Source organism: Strix uralensis, chromosome 22 (genome assembly GCF_047716275.1).
Source record: "Strix uralensis isolate ZFMK-TIS-50842 chromosome 22, bStrUra1, whole genome shotgun sequence".
Taxonomy (NCBI): domain Eukaryota; kingdom Metazoa; phylum Chordata; class Aves; order Strigiformes; family Strigidae; genus Strix; species Strix uralensis.
This window is the reverse complement of record NC_133993.1, coordinates 7543596-7560848: the sequence shown is the minus strand read 5'-3', so window position 1 is coordinate 7560848 and position 17253 is coordinate 7543596. Positions and strand designations below refer to the sequence as shown.

The 17253-nt window shown below is 52.0% G+C and overlaps 1 protein-coding gene across 1 annotated transcript in view; it reads right to left on the bottom strand.

The window, feature by feature from the left end:
* Positions 1-6231: 6231 nt before the first annotated feature.
* CRHR1 (corticotropin releasing hormone receptor 1) overlaps positions 6232-17253 on the bottom strand; it is a 29074-nt gene continuing 18052 nt past the window's right edge. The window contains exons 4-13 of the mRNA XM_074891787.1: positions 16214-16299; positions 15035-15141; positions 14525-14645; positions 14102-14255; positions 13789-13849; positions 12806-12878; positions 11553-11638; positions 9636-9771; positions 9400-9441; positions 6232-8669 (exon numbers count right to left, since the gene is read on the bottom strand). Coding sequence (XP_074747888.1) covers positions 8529-8669; positions 9400-9441; positions 9636-9771; positions 11553-11638; positions 12806-12878; positions 13789-13849; positions 14102-14255; positions 14525-14645; positions 15035-15141; positions 16214-16299 — 1007 coding nt within the window. The 3' untranslated portion in view covers positions 6232-8528. The remainder of the gene's footprint in view (positions 8670-9399; positions 9442-9635; positions 9772-11552; positions 11639-12805; positions 12879-13788; positions 13850-14101; positions 14256-14524; positions 14646-15034; positions 15142-16213; positions 16300-17253) is intronic.

The following is a 17253-nucleotide window of genomic DNA, read 5'->3' as shown; positions in this document are numbered from 1 at the left end:
GGCCTTTTTGGAGTGAGGGGCCCAAAACTGAACCCACTCATCGAGGTGCGGCCTCACCAGTGCCGAGCACAGGGGTAAGATCCCTTCCCTGTCCCTGCTGGCCACGCTAGTGCTGATACAAGCCAGGATGCCATTGGCCTTCTTGGCCACCTGGGCACACAGCTGGCTCATGTTCAGCTGGCTATCGATCAACCCCCCCCAGGTCCCTCTCTGATCTGGATACATAGTCAGAGACCTCTGCCTGTAGGTGCTCTCCACCTAAACACACCTCCTAGCCAATGCATCAGGCTTAATTTGCACCCGGAAGCATCAGATGAGGCATAAGGGAACTATTCCTGCTGGGGGTTAGGAGCAGATGTGTCCCAAGGGCCACGCTGTGGTTCACCACTGCTTGCCTGGGGCTGCGGCACCCGGAGACACCCGGGACTGCTGGTGAGATGCTCTCAGGAATGACCACGCTTAGCTGACACAGCTCTTGGGTGAGCACGGTGTCACTGTCAGGTAATTAGCTCCCATTTACATCCATGAGGTGTGTGATTAGTCTCCTATTAATGCAATTAGCGCTGTGGCATTAGCCTAAGTATGTAATTGGCACAGAAGGCAGCTGCAGCTCAGCTGCTGAGCCCAAGTGGCAACTATTCTGGGGTTTATCTGAGCACGGTTAGAACTGACGACTGGTGGTCACCTCTCCAAGCACAGGATGGGCTGGTTTTTGTGACAATTCCTGGTTGTGTCCCTACATGTGCTCTCTGCTCACTTCAGCTGCAATGCAAAGCAATTTTCCACCCTCTGTCCTTGCTTCAAACTCCCAAAGCTGTTTAGGGGAGCTGATGAGAAGTGTCCCAGCTGCTTCCCAGAGCTGTGGGACTGGGGGAGCTGGGGTCTATTCTTTTAGGGGGTCAGAGGACCAGATCTGACCTTGGCTGGATGCAGGTCCTCTCCCAAAGTCTTTTATTCCCCAGGGCTGTATGTCAGATGTGACTGTCCATCTGGTCTCTGTGCCAGGGGGGTGAGGGTGGACAGGGGGAGGAATCACACGTCTGCCCACCCCTAACCATTCCCTGGCCCCCAGCCCATCTTGGCAGGTCATCAGCCTGTGTCAAAGCTTGGCTTTTGGTGAGAGAGTCTGACAAAACACCCTGTTTGCCTGCTGCACCACAGCACTGATGACAGACACCACTGGCCTTTCAGGATGTCAGGGAAGGAGGAGGGCTGCGGGGAATGGGGATGGGCTGCAGAGGGTCCATTTCCATCCCACCCCACTGGAAGTGTCACCTCCCCGACTACCAGTGTGAAATCCCCAGCCCTTTTCTGGAGAAACCAACAAGTCATCCACCTTCTCCAGCCAGCGCTTCTGTAGTTAATATCTGAGCAGATGAAGCTGTGGCAAAGCAAAGGTCCCCGCCAAGCCCTTGCTCCAGCGAGGATGTTTGGCTTTGGGAAAGCTTCTGACAATCTTGATTAACAGCCTCTTCATCTGTTCACGCCGGTGATAAGCCATGGGAGCTCTGGGCCATTTCAACTCTATAATCAAGAGGGTTTGAAAAAAGCAATTTTCTTCTCTTGCAACCCGGTTAATTCTCATTTAATTGCTACCCATTTTGCATAGATTTTCCTCTATTGCCATGGCACTGGCTCCACACTTCCTCCTCTCCAGCAGTGCTTGACTCGCGTCTTGTTTTGCCAAGCTGGGATTTGCGGTGCTTCAGGTTGTGTTGCGGCCTTCAAATCTCTCTATGCAATTTTGGTGTAACCTGCCTGAGATGCAGCTTTTATAGGAGAAAATCTCTGGGGACTGGGCTAGGCTTTGTTCCTTGCTGTCACACAGTGTATTTGGGCACTGCTTTTGGAAGAAGAAATAGAAAAGCATGGGAATTACACGCAGATGGGGAATTTTAGGGGCAGGAAACACACCTTCTTTAGCCATACACAAAACCAACCAGAATTTAGTGTTTAGGCAAAAAAACTTTCCCCTGGGGGTCAAAAGAGATGGATGAAGCATTTGTAGGCTGATCTGAATAAAAATATGTGGGCTTGGCTCATCTTCAGGGTGGGTTTGTGTGCAAGGGCTAGCACCATGGAGGGAAGGGGACAAATGCTTCCCTGCCACTGAGACAGAGCAGCTACTAAGAGTTTTGATAAGGAGCTGGGTACAATCACCCAGGTGAACTCAATCGTGTTGCTGTTGGAAGCAGTGAGACTGCTCCAGGAGGTGGTGAGATGCGCTTAGACCCAGTTTATAATGCTGGGTCTCAGCTGGCCTGGGGAGATGGAGCAGAAACACAGAAATGCTGGAATCTGCCTGGTGATCCCAGCCATCCCTGGGGATGCTGAGGGTGAATGGTGACATGTCCCAGCTATCCCAGGGAGGGACCAGCAGTACCACCAGCACCTGGGCAGCAGGGAGGGGAGGTAGCAGTTAATTCAAGGCTGCACCTGCACAGGACACATCAACGCGGGTTGGAGGCTGCCCCACAATCGTGGTCATGGGCTGCTCTCAGCCAGGCTGGGCAGTCTCCAGGGCATGCAGGTGACAAGCCACAGTGTCTCAGCTCACCTCCCTGTCACCGTGGAGAGCTTGCTTGGTTGCAGCTTGAAAATTTTTTTTATCATTAGTAATCGGATGAGTTTCCTATAACACCGCCTGGCACAAAGGCAGCAGCCAGAAAGATCCCTGTGTAGAAAGTGCTATGGAACGAGTTGTTCCCCACTGAGCAAAAAAAGGGCTATTTTATCTGCTTAGAAAGTCTGCTGTCTCTAAACATATCTTAATCATATTAATGCATTAAAATACAGCTCCCATTAGACACCAAAATAATTTTGATCAGAATCATAAGCATTTCTATTACCATGGCTTTGAGTTAGTGTTGCAGCACCGGTCAAACTTCAATAAGGGTGTAATCATTCTAGCCCATAATCCAAGGCTTTTCCTGAATATCTCATCTCATTTTCCTTTCGAACCAGCAGGCACAGTCACACTGCTTTTTCCTGGTTTGTACTGAGATCCTGCTTCTGTGTTTGCAGTGTATTTCATTTACACGTCCTTCTCAAGCTGCGGTTTTCCTTGTTTGTGTTCCTCCAGGTCTCTGGCTCCTGCTGTGCTGACAACCCCTCTGCAATCAGGAACGCTGCAAATGCTTAAGCCAGGGATCCCCTTTTTGTCCTGTATTTCACATACACACAGGCTTCTCCAGAGCCACCAGCTCCTTGGGACTCTCCAGCCACCCCGCTGAAGTCATACTCCTGCAAGAAGGACCTTATCCAGCCTCCAAGACTTCACCCAGCACCCTGGAGCTGCAAGCACAGGACAGGACACCCTCCTAGTTGCAACACAACTGGATCATCTGCTCTCCCGAAGGCTGGTTTCATCCCAAGAAAAGCTGAAGCCCTTCTGGAAGCAGAGAGATGCTAATAGTCACTGGCAGTTGGAGATGATCTTTTGGGACTGAGCCACAAGCCCTGACACCTTGTGATCAGAGCTCAGCCACACTCAGCAGACAAACCCTGAAGACTTTGTGCTGGCTGAGCCGTGATGGCTGTGTCACTGACACCATGTGCTGGAAAGGGCAGGTGAGGACCAGTTGTTTGTAATTTGCCTCAATGCATAAATGGGGAGGCAGCAAATGAAGTAGCCAGGGACCACAAGGGATGGACATCTGGATCTCAAGCACTTGCCACTGGCACTGCTGGGGGACCCCAGCGGGAATTGATCCCCATGAGCACAGCGCTGAGCAAGGGAAGTTGTGACCCTTCTCCTGCTGCACCCAAAATTAGGGTCTCCTGCTGTGAGAGCCAGGAAGGGCAGCTCGATGTATCAGCAAGCTGGCTGGAAATGGATGCTGCTGTCGGAGCAGAAAGCAATTGTGTTTGAGGGGTTGTTGGTTGGGTCAGGATGGGGTACCTCCCGCTGGGGCTGCTTCCTCCAGGGCAGGAGGAGGCTGCAGGCTGCTGAGAAGGGTCCTGAGCTCCCCGTCACACTGATGTCTCCTGAAGCAGGTCTCAGTCCTGGATGACTGGGGCTGGAGGATGCCCTGCAGCAGAGGTGTCTGGCAGGATGGTGCTCACCAGGCAGAGCCCAGCATCTCCCTATGCAAATCCATGCTTCAGTTTCCCCTACTAGCAGGAGGCTCAGCAGCAGATTTGAGCAGACTACAAGCAACAGCTTCCCATGGAAACTTTTGCCTGATAGGGATGAGGGCAGGGCAGGGGAGCTCTGCCATGGTGCCTGCAGAGGCTCTGCTGGTGCTGTGATGGAAGCAGTCTGTTGGGGACTGCAAGGGGTCAAACTATTTCCAAATGAACCTGGAAATCCTGGACAACTGTTGGTGCACATCCCCCTGGGAGCATCGCTGAGGGCTCCAGCTGGGTGTGGGTGATCACTGCAGATAAATCCAGAGCCACGAGCATGAGTCACTCTTGGTCGTGGGACCAACCCACTGCTGCTCCTTGCAGGTGCCCATCTCCAGCACGTTGTGTGACACATGCACCTCTGCTGCCTTCGACATGGCCCTGGGGCTCCTCGAGGAGCGGCCAGAAAAGCCTTTTCTCCAGGGCTGCACAGACAGGCTCTCTAACAGGATCTGTGGGAACCGCACTTGCATCTCTGATCTTTAGATTTCCTCCAAACTGGAAAAATACAGCCCTTTGAAAATTTCATGAGGGTGGCAGAGAACTGCCTGTCTCCTGCCGCCACATGCTTTTGAAAACCATTTAACTGCGACTGCAGTGACAAATGTCAGCGGGAGGCTTGAGGCTGTGGGGAGAGCAGTGAGAGAGAGGGCATCGGTATTAAAGGATTAAATATTTATTGGAGGTTTGGCAGTGCTGGAAGGATGACACATCGCAGGCAAGAGGCATCTTTGGGCGGACGGTGCTGAAAGCCATAAATGAGCCCATCGGGCAGTAAACCACCACGAGATTTCCTCTCCTACCCCTTCTAGGATCATTGCCAACCTGGGCAGGTACAGAGAGGGTTAAACATCCAGGAATAGTCCAAAGCTGTGGGCAACCAGACAGAAATGGAGTCTGTGAGCCAGGATGGATGGGAGGGGAGTGATAGTCCAGTCTGGCTTTAAATACAAGCTATAAACCCTCTGACTGATGGACAGTGCATCATGCCCGTAGTGGTGGAGCGAGAACTGGGAGGTCCTGGCTCTGGCAGTGGGGATGTTTGCCCAGGGCAGCCTGGCTGGAAGGTGGGATGAAAGCTCAGATCTTCCACAGAGGATCAGGATCATGAGCTTGCTCTCCCTCTATTCAGGCTCTGGATGGCAGGTTTTTCTCCTTCGCTGGCTCTTGGTTTGCTGGGGATGTAGCTCAGGACAGTCAGGACCCCCAGGCTTTGACCTTGGGTGGTAGGGCTCAGGCTGGGGAATGATTTCAGGGCTGGAGGCAACCTCCATGGTGGATTTCATGTGTTAATCAAATAAAGAAGCTAAATTAAATTCCATCTCTGTGCTGGAGAGGCTCCTGTGATTCTGCCTCACTCCCATCCTGGGATGTCCCATAGCACCACGAGTTCCCATCCTCGGGGTCCCACTTTGCCTCTCCAGCCCTGAGAAGTGTCAGGATAATATCAAGGGTTAATGCAGGATTGTCTCAAGAGGCTACAACCTCGTCAAGAGCACAGGATTGGCAGGTCATTAATTTCAGAATTACTTGGCAACTTTAAATACAATCATGTAATCAGCAGGAACCTGTAATTATTATTTATGTGCATGGTGCTTACCAAATTACAGCGCTCTCCAAGGCTCTGTGAGTTGAACAAATTAATTCTGCAACGGAAGAGCTTGACCAGAAAGATGTTTGTGTCTAAATTTCACTCGTAAACATTGATGTATGAAATGAAATTCGAGTTTAATTGGCCCTCCCTCCTGCTGCGAAGCACATTACATTTTTATTCTGTCTTAGCTCAGCTGGTGAGAGGGAGCATCACGGAAAACTTGGAGGAGTTTCTCTAGCCCTGATGGTACTTGTGTGCGAGACCCACACGGGGTGCTCCTCACCTCCCTTAGTGAGATGGTGTTGATACCTTCACAGAGAGCCTGTATCCCACCTCCATGCTATGGGCATGTGGACTTGGGATAGAGAGGAGACAAAAAAGCCACCAGCTGCCCCAGGTGCCTCTGTGGGATGCTGAGCCTGCTGCAGCACAAGGATGCTCCCATGGGAAGTGGGAAGGGGCCATGCTGGGGTTGTCTTTTCCAAAAGATAAACATGCCCCAAAAGCCCTTGTGAGAGGAATCGAAGTAATTTTAATCAAACAAGGCTGAGAATACACACAATTCTCCAGCTACAGAAAGCAAAGTCATGTCAGTCAGAGCAGACTACTAAGAGAAAAAGGAAAAAACAGTGATGTGAACACAGATGCTTCTGTTTGGGTTTCTTTCTTTGGTTTTTCAATTTCCAGCTTCTTTTCCACCAAAAATTACCCCACTTTAGAAAAATTCATATTGTACATATAGCACGTCACTTTTTGGTAACATCACTTGTATGTACAATGAAAAAATCTCCCTGGGGCATTTCCCCTTCTCCGTAGCCAGCAGAACTTTATTAGCTCCTGCCAAAGCACCTGGCAGAGAAATCAAACTGACCCACGGTGGGGGACGCACAAGTCTACTTCTTGTAGGACATCAGCAGAAAGCGTCTGTAAAGCTGGGAGCTGCCACTTTTCCCATTGCATAACTCTGGGGGTCTTTTTCTCACCCACATATTGTATAAGGGGCAGTTTCTGGGACTGTCGGTGATGGATGAGCTTGTACAGGTACCAAAACCTGACCCATGTGCAGGGTATGGTCCTCGTTGTGGTCACTCCATCATACTGGGAGCTGTCGCTTCTCCCAGCACGTTATTGGAGGCAATGGGGTATTTCTGGTTTTGACTGCACAGTAGACATGCAGGTAGGAAATATCAATGGGAAGGAAATGAGAGGAGTTTGCTTTAAACTACTGAACTTCTCAAATGTTTAAGGAAAGAACCTGGAGGTTTTTACCTATGCCTCCCTTTAAAGAAAAGGAAAAATTTTATTCCTTTCTGGTGGTGTATCCTGAGGAAATCACAGAGTACTACAATTTCAAAGATGCTTAAATCTCCCCAGGGCAGGAAGTACTTATGCCTCTTCTTTATAGTGGGGAAACTGAGGCACAGAAATGTGAAGGAACTCATGCCAGACCCTGCAGGGCCCCAGCAGCAAAATCGCTGGGATGCAGAGTGCAGACTCAGTCCATAACCCCTCTGGCATCCTCCCCCTGCCCAGGCATTCCCAGACCTCATATGGGGCAGGCAAAATGTGGCTCTGAGAAGGTCAGGACAAAACCTTGCATAGACCTCTCTGCTCAGCTGCTTTCAGTGACCACATGAATCAGGGCATTGGGGGCGGATCAGGGACTTGGCAGCTGCACGGGGGATGATATGAGGTCCCCAGCATGGGGAGGGAGGCTGCCGCCCCTCCAAGGCACTTAACCCCAGCACAGGAATGATTTGGCCCCATCCTCTGTGTAAGAGCAAGGAACAGCTTTGGCACTGAGTCCACGGGTAAAAGCAGGGCAGGGAGGAGGGGAGCAAAGCCATGGCATGGCCCCACAGTAGCTGCTTCTGGGGAGTTCAGCCACCGCTTCACTGTAGTGCTTCCTCATCTTTCCACCCCCTGAGCAGGGGCATGGAGTCAGCCTGAGGACCAGGGGCTTTGCAAAGATCTGTAGATCCATCTGGCCTGAGATGGACCACAGGATTAACTAAAGCTCATGCCTCCCTTCAGACCAAGGCCCTTCCATGTGGCTGTTCAGAGGCCCTGGGATGCATCCTTGTCCCCTGCATGGTTCCTTGCCCTCTCCCACCCCCTTGCTCTGCCTCACACCTGTGGTGTCGAGATGAGAAATGACCTAGTCAGAGCAAGCAGCAGTTACAGGACATCCTGGGGACATAGCAAGGGGCAGGGGAAGGGCTCAAATAACCCCAGTGGTACAAAACCACAACCTCATAAAGTGATGTCTGCAGTCAGTCCAGGGCTCTCCATCCATCCCCTGTCAACCCAGAGGGCTTTGGCCACCCGAGAAGGTTTTGTCCCCCCAGCAGCACCCCAGCATGCACCCACTGGAAGATTGACCCAGCTTCCCAAGGGATTAGCCCCATAAGCTGTCCCAGCAATGTCCTGATGTCCTGTCACCTCAAAGCAGTGACGAACTCAAGAGAGGCAGCGATGGGACATGGGTCATTATGCCCAGGATGGAGGCAGGCAGGGAGGTTGCTGCAACCTCTTGAGGCTCCTCTGGCTCCTTCTGCTGCCCCAGCAGGTCACACTGCTGCCAGGGAGATGACAAAGCAGCATCTCAGCTGTCCTATCCTACAGGTCTCCACCAGCAAGTGGGACAGAAACTTCTGTAGGGTTTCCCATAGCTGCAGCAAGTTTGTGTGCCCTCTGCGAGACTGGTGGGTGCAGGCAGGACCCGTCTCCTGTGCTGTGTCATGTCAGGGGTCCCACACAGCGGGGACACCAGCTCCCCCATCCCGTACGGCAGCTCGCTCCCGGCTCAGACAGCCGTGGACTGCTTGATGCTGTGGAAGCTGACACGGGTTGGGGAGGTGGGGATGGACATGGCCCGAGCCACACGGGCACGGATGGAGTGCTTGTCCTGCCATCGGTGCCACCGCTTCCGTACAGCTGACCGGACCTGGGGGTGTGAGACAGAGGAGGGGACAGTTAGTCACCACTGTCTGAGATTGTTCAGAGGCACCAGCCGTCTTCATCCTCAGTCTTTCAACCAAAAATGCTGCTGAAACCCTGCTCAGCTCCCCAGGGGCAAGGAGGGTAACAGGAGCCCCTGTCGCCTCCCAGGGCACCCAGTCTTGTATGATAAGATGTTGGTGAAACACAGCCTTTGCAGCTGTGAAGAGAGGTGAATCTGACCGATGGTGCCTCTGAATGCAAAATGGAAACAAGAGGGAGAAATAAATCCGAGCAGGGGCTCTGCAGGAGAGCCAGCATCTTACACACTGCATTGGATGTTGCAAGGGGCTGGAAGAGGTGCAAGTGACAGTCGGGGAGGTTTTATAGCTTGTCTGGTTCATGCTAGTGGCATTTCTTCAACATTAATTCTGCCCTACGACAGCCCAAGTGCTTTGTGTGGCAGGTAAATAGTGAAGAAATGCCTTTTCATCGACTGCAGTGTGGGATGGCCCTGGGAGATGGGCACTGGAGGCAGGCGGCTGAGACAGTGCGGTTGGGTGAACACTGAAATCCCCAGCCAGCCCAGCTGGGACCAAGAGATGAAGGACCATGAATTGTATGGTGTGATATGCTCCTGGGTCACTAGCTAGCTCTGGTCCAGTCCCTTTTTCTCCTGCATCAATTATATATGACTTGGTAACTTCCCCCAAGCACCCCCAGCCCCTGGTGCTCACCTCGCTGTTCAGGAAGCAGTAGAAGACAGAGACAAAGAAGCCCTGGAAGGAGACAAGCAGCAGAATCACTGCAGAGCTATGGCCAGCAACACCCCCAGGCTCGGGATCTTTGGAACAACCCTGGGGTTTGGGGAGGTCTGGTTTTGGAAGGGGGCAGAAGTGGGGGAAGGCATTGACCAGGCCAGGGTCCTCCACATCCCTTGGTAGGGAGACTGAGATGGTACTGAGGAACATACCTGGAAGGACTCCAGGAAGGAGTTGAAGTAGATGAAGACAATCCTGGAGATCTCATCCTCCCCCGGGTTGACAAAGAACAACATGTAGGTGATTCCCAGCAAGGGCAGCAGCACCAGCGTGGCCTTGACTGCTTTCCTGGGGAGAAAACACAGACCTGAGCTGCTGCAGTGCAGTCCTGGACATGAGGGCTCTCCCACTCCCAGCACCAGCATGGCTGGGACTGGTCTGGGCAAACCAGTGGCTGGGGGAGGACAGAGCAGAGCTGAGCTGTTTTCCAATGCAGTTTCCAAGTGACTGAGTTGGTTTGGGCACCTTCTGTGGTTTCTCCATCCAGAAAAGGGCAGTGGATAGTGGAGACCTGACCTTGAGCTGGCACAAAATGATTGCTTGGCTGATCTAAGGCTCGATTAAAAAAAGAATTAAGGAGAGTAAAATAATTCACACCCTTCAAAATGGGTTTATGAAAAACTTATCTCAGCTAATTAATTTGATATTTTTTCTTGATGAGATTACAAGAGCAGTTTGTGAAAAGTAATAGTGCTGATACAAGAGTGTGGGAAGGATCGGGACTTGGCATCTCATTTGATTGGATTAGGGGACCAGAACAATGCCAAGGCAACACTTTTTTCTTAAAGATCCCATTAATGGACAGATTCCAACATTAGCTGAACACAGGAAAAGTCACCCCTGGCAGGTCTGGGCTGGGCAGGGATGCAGCCTGGGACTGTGCTGCATCACTGACCTGGAGGAGAGTCACAGCCCCTGACACAAACTGGCAGATGGCACAGAGGAGCTGGGAATAACCGAGGACATGAGCATCTTCAGGCTGGCAAACTATGGGACAGCACATGCGCTCGTGTAGCTTCTCCAGGGGAGCAGCCATGGTAGCAGGGGATCCATCAGCTTTTCACCAAAAGCCATTGTTTAAGGTGAGCAGGACCCCTCCAGGGTTGTCCCTTGCCTGGTTTAAGTGGGACTGCACAGTTTATAACCTACTGAAGTCTCCAAGTGTTCCTGTCCCACAAGATGTTTCTGGGAAATTAAAATGTTCTTTTGCACAAAAGTTAAAAACCTTTCCTGCCAAAGTTAGGCAAATACTGGAAAACCAAAAGTGTCTCAAAATTGCTGACTGAACCATCTTATTTCAATAGCCTTTATCTTTGCTCATCTCCAGTTGAATTGTTCATCCCAGCTCCATACTCCGTGATGAGGAAGCTGGCGTTTCCCAATAAGAGCATGTGAATTTTCCCATTTGCAGCTGAAAAAAATCCACCCTCTACCCTAAACCTACTTCTCTTGACCCAGAACACAGTGACATTCCCTGATTCCTGCCCAGAAAATGATCCAAAGAGAAGCACTGATGAAGACCAAGGTGTCTTCTCCTGTTCCAGGTACTTTGGAGAGCTGCTCTGACCATGCACCTCCCAAGTTATCTGCAAAATACTCCCCAGCAGAGAAGGGTCAGATTTTCCTGCCTTGGTGCTGCCTTCTCCTTGCAGCTTCACAAGGAGGTGTTTGGGGTGGCATTGACTCATTACTTCATCCTTGGCCTTTGCTTTGCTGTCAAGCAGCAATTTAATTCTCACTTCCGTGCCAGGATTTGCAGCTCTGAGCTCAGCAAGATGATTGGGTCCCACCAGAATCAGCTTTTGCAAAGAGACTCAGCTCCCAGTGGCTCCCTTCAAAGGCAGATCCAACCATCCACGTTCTCCATTGCAAAGCTCTCACTGGCCAAGATTTTTCGACAATCCCAGATACAATAACCACGTGTCTCCAAAAAGCTTTTGAGGTGCTCTTAGATGTCTCTCCATGCTCCCATCCCCTGAATGCTCAACTGATGGGACTGTTCCTATCCCCCCTAATCATGCTAATGCAGTTTCTAGGTCTGCTTTCTGCAGGGTTGCTCATGCTCTTACCTGTACTGGATTGTCTCTGACGTGGTTGAAGCTCGGAGCTTCGTCATGAGGATTCGGACGATGTTGAAGAGAAAGATGAAGTTGATCTAGAAGGAAGAGGGCACCTGGTTAGTGCCTGCTCCCCCAACGTTTCCTCCCATTTCCTCAGCAGAGGCAATGGGCCATGCCAGGGGAAATAGGAATGTTTCCTCTTGAACCTCATCTATTGCCTTCCATTTACTGAAGCAGAACATCTGCATTTATCATCTTTAAAGCACTTTAGCAATAAGATTTAGGAGTTTTTTCAAGGGAGTGGGTCAGCAGGGCACACCAGAAGATTGGCAAGGAAGGGCAAGCGTTAGAGAAAGGGCTGAAGGTGAAAAGGTTGGAGGGGGAGGACGAATATAAGGCAGCTGAGGGGATTTTGGGAGAGTGGCTGCCATCACAGCAAGGAGCTGCTTGGCCGCTCTCCCAGCTGTCGAACCACTAATGAGGACTTGGGAGGGCAGCACTGGGAGCTGAGCACAATTGACACAAATTATAAGAGGCCTGGCTACCTGATGGGCTGGGAAATGAGAACCAGGCTCAATTATTCCGGGAGGCCAGTTGGTGCTGGTGATTAGTACTCCCTTGGGTTTCTTCAGCATTGGACAAGGAGGGAGGAAAAGCCGTGGGACCTCGTGCAGTTTTCACCCTTCAAACACAGGTTGGACCCTGGCACTGCTGCTTGTGACTTGCCAACTCTGCCCCTCTTTGTCCCTTCCCAAAAGGGCAAAATCCCAGCAAATTACAGTCCATATGACCCCTGATTCAAGCATCACTGCCCAGCCAAGGGCCAGGAGCAAAGGGATGTGGATCAGGGCATGGGGTTGAGGTCCCCAGGTTGCTGTGAATGCTTGGCAAAGCACCCACCTGCACCCAAAGATTGCCAGGGCAGGGATGGAGGGACTTACTGATGCATGTGGGAGTCTGCTGATGGGGACATCCCTATTGGAGTGAGGTCTCCAGGCTCCCTTTCTAGCCCATCCCAAGCCAGCAGGATCCAGGCATGCTATTTCTCATTGTGGGTTAGGTGCCCACATTTGCTCAAGGTGTGGTTGGGGTGCAGGTCGCTGGACTCGCAGGGTGAGTGGCATTGCTGCTGTGGGGCAGCATAGCCAGCTGCAGCAGGGCAAAGCTAAAGCAGGGAGCAAGACCCTGTTCAGGAACGGTGTTATCCCACATGCAGGTGAGAAGGACCCTATATTTAGCAAACAAGGTTGCTTTGCTCTTACCAGAAGCACCAGGATCATGGGGCCTTGGTAAATGTAGTCGGTATAAACTCCCGCTCGCTTCCCAAACCAGCACCTGCAAGGCAAGGACAAGCAGTGTCAGGGACAAGACTTCAGTATGAGTGACCTGGATTTACTCCTGTCCTTGCACAATCTCTGTAAGTCACTGTCTGTAGGGTGAAAGCACTACAACTTGAACCACTGTAGCTACTATGGAAGAGCTTCCCTGGGAACTTGGCATATGGAGGTGCATGGGGGCTTGTGGGGGTGTCCATGGGCCCTGTAGGTGAAACAAAGAGCTTTCCCTTCATAGGGATGTGGGAACTGGTTATCGTAGGACGAGCAGGAACAACCTTACACATACACAGGTCCGGGTTGGCTCTGTCCCCAGCAAACTCTGCGGGAGCTCATGCAGGTGTAGCCGTGTCCTGGGAGCACCTTGTTGGTTTTGTTAAATCAGCACCGTGCCTGCGTGAGTAGCACAGGGCTGCTGAAGTCAGGGGGCAAAACTAGCACTGAAAAACAAAACAAGCTGCCATTCACCTAAATGGGCTCCTCTTAACTTCCCAGTCCATGTGATGAACTCTCAAGTGCCTGTTAAGACCTCCATTAGCAAGTCTCTGTGAAAATGGCTCAGGTGGTGGTAGTTTATATCTCTGCTGGTAGATTAAATCCCAGCTCCATTTAGCAAACACATTGTAGGAGCTCTGGCTTAATCTTGCCTTTTCCCCCTTAAAAATCTCATTTGCCCTTTGAAGAGAAAAATGCAGCAGCAGGCAGCTGCAGGCAGGGCTTGAGCGACAGAGAGCCTAAAGGTGAGATAAAAGAAAGAACAGAAGAATATTATCTTTTTTTCCTCCCACCTTTTCCATGTACCCTGTCTTGTGTCAGCCCTTCCAGACAGGATCCGTGCCTGCCGCAGCCCCTGGCACAACTGATCTCTGGAGAATTGGGATAGAATGGGGAAGGAGAGCAATCAGACTCACTTCTCATTGTCGTAGTACAGCTTCCCGATGGCCCAGGCGACGATGATGGGAAAGGGGATACCTGCAGATGAACACACAGGTGAGTCTCAGGGGTCCAACGTTGCCACAAAATCGTGCTGTAACAGGGATTTTCTCACACAGGGCAAACCACTGGGTGAGATGATATGGCCATGCAAATCCCATCCTCCTGCTCCTGGCAGCCTTTTTGCAGGTATTTGGGTGCAAGAGGATCCGGAGCAGAGGATGGAGGTGGGCATCACCCATCACTAAAACCCTGGGTGCCTGGTGGGTGAAGGGAAATCCTGGTACTTACACCAGCCAATGCAGATGAACATCCACTTGCGGAGCTTGTCTGTGGAGTAGGTGAGCACGATGGCCGTGTGCAGGTAGCAACCCTCACCGAACATCCAGAAAAAGTTGGTGACGTGGAAGTAATTGTAGGCAGCAGTGACCAAGCGGCACCAGACCTGCCAAGGGGGTTCAGAGGAGACATGGAGGGTGAAGAGCAGAGCTCTGTGTTACAGCAGTGAAACTGATGCACAGACTAACACAGACCCCAGCAGAGCAATTGAGCTCATGCTTCTCATAAGCCTGGGTTGTCCACCGACCACGAGGCAGCCCTATTTGGGCCCTCAAGTTGCTTTTGTGGCCTCATATCTAGGATCCTCAAGCTCCCCACACAAACCAGCTTCTCAGGGCCAGGTTCAGGCCAGCTGCCTGGCAGAGCTGCACCTACCACGTTGCTCTCGTGCACCTCTGGGTTCATTGTGAGCTGCACCACGAACCACGTGGCATTGCGTAGGATAAAGGCTGTGATCAGGTTCCAGTGGATGATGTTCCTCAGGCACCGGATGCTCCTGGAGAAGAGGGGACAAGGGGCCATCAGAGCGTGGTGGGTGTCTGGGGGCTGGCCATGTGTGGGCTGGGGGACAGGGCTGTTTGCAGAATGTCTTTGTTGGGACCTCAAGGGTGAACTGCTGGGGCCATGCCCTGGTGGGCAGGACCAAGGCCAGGAGGTGGAAGGCACCAAGGAGGATCGTCTGCCTCCATAACCTGCTGCTTTAAAAAAACAGCAGGAGGAGAATAACCCTGAGATAGGCATGATTCCTCCAGACTGGAGATCGATGGCCATGGGGCTATACAGCAAAACACAAGGGCTGGGCCTATTCCCGGCCCGAGGGCCATGGGGTGACCTCCCTGGGCTCGTGCCCCTGGCAGGAGCAGAGCAGCGGATCAGAACACTCACCGCAGGCGCATGAAGAGCACAAAAGCCACAAGGAGGGCCCCCAGCGAGACGCAGTGCCCCAGGTAGTTGATGATGACGGCGATGTGGTAATGCAGCTTACTCTTCTTCTGGTGGGGCAAGATGGGGAGGGGGTCAGCAGTAGCCCCAGGTACCACCACAAACCTACCTCCTCCACCACGTCACCTCCAAGAGCTGCACTACAAAATTTGGGTCCTTTTTCAGAAAGCAACTGGAACCCACCTAGTGCAGGACAGTGGAGGTGGGACTGGAAGGGGACACAGCTGGTTAGATGGGGCTAACGTGGACAGGAGAAGCACCAATCTGGCCCTTCAAAGAGCCCAGACATTTCATATCCTACCCATGCCAGGGCAGCTCATGATTGCTGTCCTTACACTACCCCTGCTCAGCACTGGGACATCCCCAACCCCTCATCTGGGGAAATCCTGCTGTAATTCAGCTGAGCTCGCTGGAAACATGACATCTGATGTCTCAGTTCATTCCCCATTGCCCTGGGGGCAGCTGAGAGGCTGGGATGAATTTGGGCAGAGGGAGCAGGGGATCTCGGGAAGGTGTGAGTGATAATTAAATTAATTGATTGCTCCTGCTGTTAGGCACTCATCCAACCTGTGAATTAGTAATTAACTGAGTGAGAAAACCATTCCTGGCAAGAGATATCAGCTCTTAAATACCAGAGGTGGTTATCAACTGCAAATGAACAGCCTGTATCTCTTCTCTGCTCTGAGGGGTGCCTTGACCTACTCAGGCACTTGTAATTCTTGGTCCCCATTTTTTTATCCCTTTCAGCTTCCTAAACATCTCTATTCTGTTGCCAGGTTTGCACTAAGTGCTTATGTCAGGAGGGAGCTGGAGGAGGGTGATGGGGCTGGAGGGCATGCTGATCTGCCCCCTGGGGCCAGGAGACCTCACACTGCAAATCCTCTTGGATTTTTAACAGGGAAGGAAACAGGCGTGTCTTTATTTTTGGCAGGGAATGAAAATGCAAATCAAAACGGGGATCATATATGCTGCATGCAAACTTATATCTGGGATGCTGCTGCATGCCCAGCCCACAGCTCCCTTGGGCCATTCCTGCCCCGGATGCTGTTGCCCTTCAGAACTCCATTGTCTGTCCCTCAACCTCCTGCCAAGAGCCTGGCTGAGGGGCTACCAACGTCCTACCTCTTCACTGAGGATCTCCTGGCACTGGGAATAGTTGACTCGTGCTGCCCAGCTCCCGTTAGCGAGGCACTCCCTGTAGCCATTATCTGAAAGAGAGGAGCCCATCGAAGGGTTAGCGGTGCATGGAGATGTGCATAAGGATGTGATCTGATGATCATCAAGTCAGCGGCATCATTAGCTTTGATACCAGCTGAGATCTGCCTTGGTTACAATTGCAGGACCAAAATCCCCAGGACATTTCAGAGCCACTCAAGGGCTTTGGGTCTGCACCAGCGCTGTCCCTTGGTGCTGGGGGACCCCAACACCTCCCACCACTGAGATGCAGTGGGAGCAGCACGAGTCCCACTCTCCTTTCCCCCTCCTCTGTGCCATTTGCTCGAGCGATCCTGTGTTATCCTGCTGCGACGCACTGTGAAGTTTTCACTTCTCTCCCTGCATTAGGAGCTTTCTTCGCCTCTCAGCAAGGACGACGAGTGGCAAGGCTAATGGGGAGGGAATGGCCACGAGAGCCCCAGAGCAGCCTCCGATTAGTGACAGCACCAGGGTGATGCCAGTGCTGGGGTGCTATTAACAGGAGAGACCGTGAGCCTCATCAGGGCAATGGGATGGGACAGGGATGGGGATGGCTCTTGGGCAGGCACAAGTATGGATTAATGCAAAGAGACTCCTGAAAAGGCATGAGAGGCACCACGAAGCAGGAGCCGTATGCGTGCGATCTTCCACTGCGGCAAAAAGGTGTGGGATGGAAAAAATTGATGTTTTCTGTGGGATGCAAGATGATTCTTTCATCAAAAGCAGTGCTTGAGTGGTCAGAAGCTCAACCGTGTGCTAGGAATGGCTTTGGGCACTTTTCAAGTGCCTTCGCTTTGTCCCTTGCTCCCAGCATGTCATCACCAGCAGTGACAACGCAGTCACCCGTGCGGGGAGGGATGAGCCACAAGGTTGCCCAGTCCTTGCTCAGCTGGGGGTTGCAGACCTCTGTGCCACCTCCGCAGCAGGGCAGGCTCACTTCTCTTTCCCTGTCCCCAAGATGGGGACAT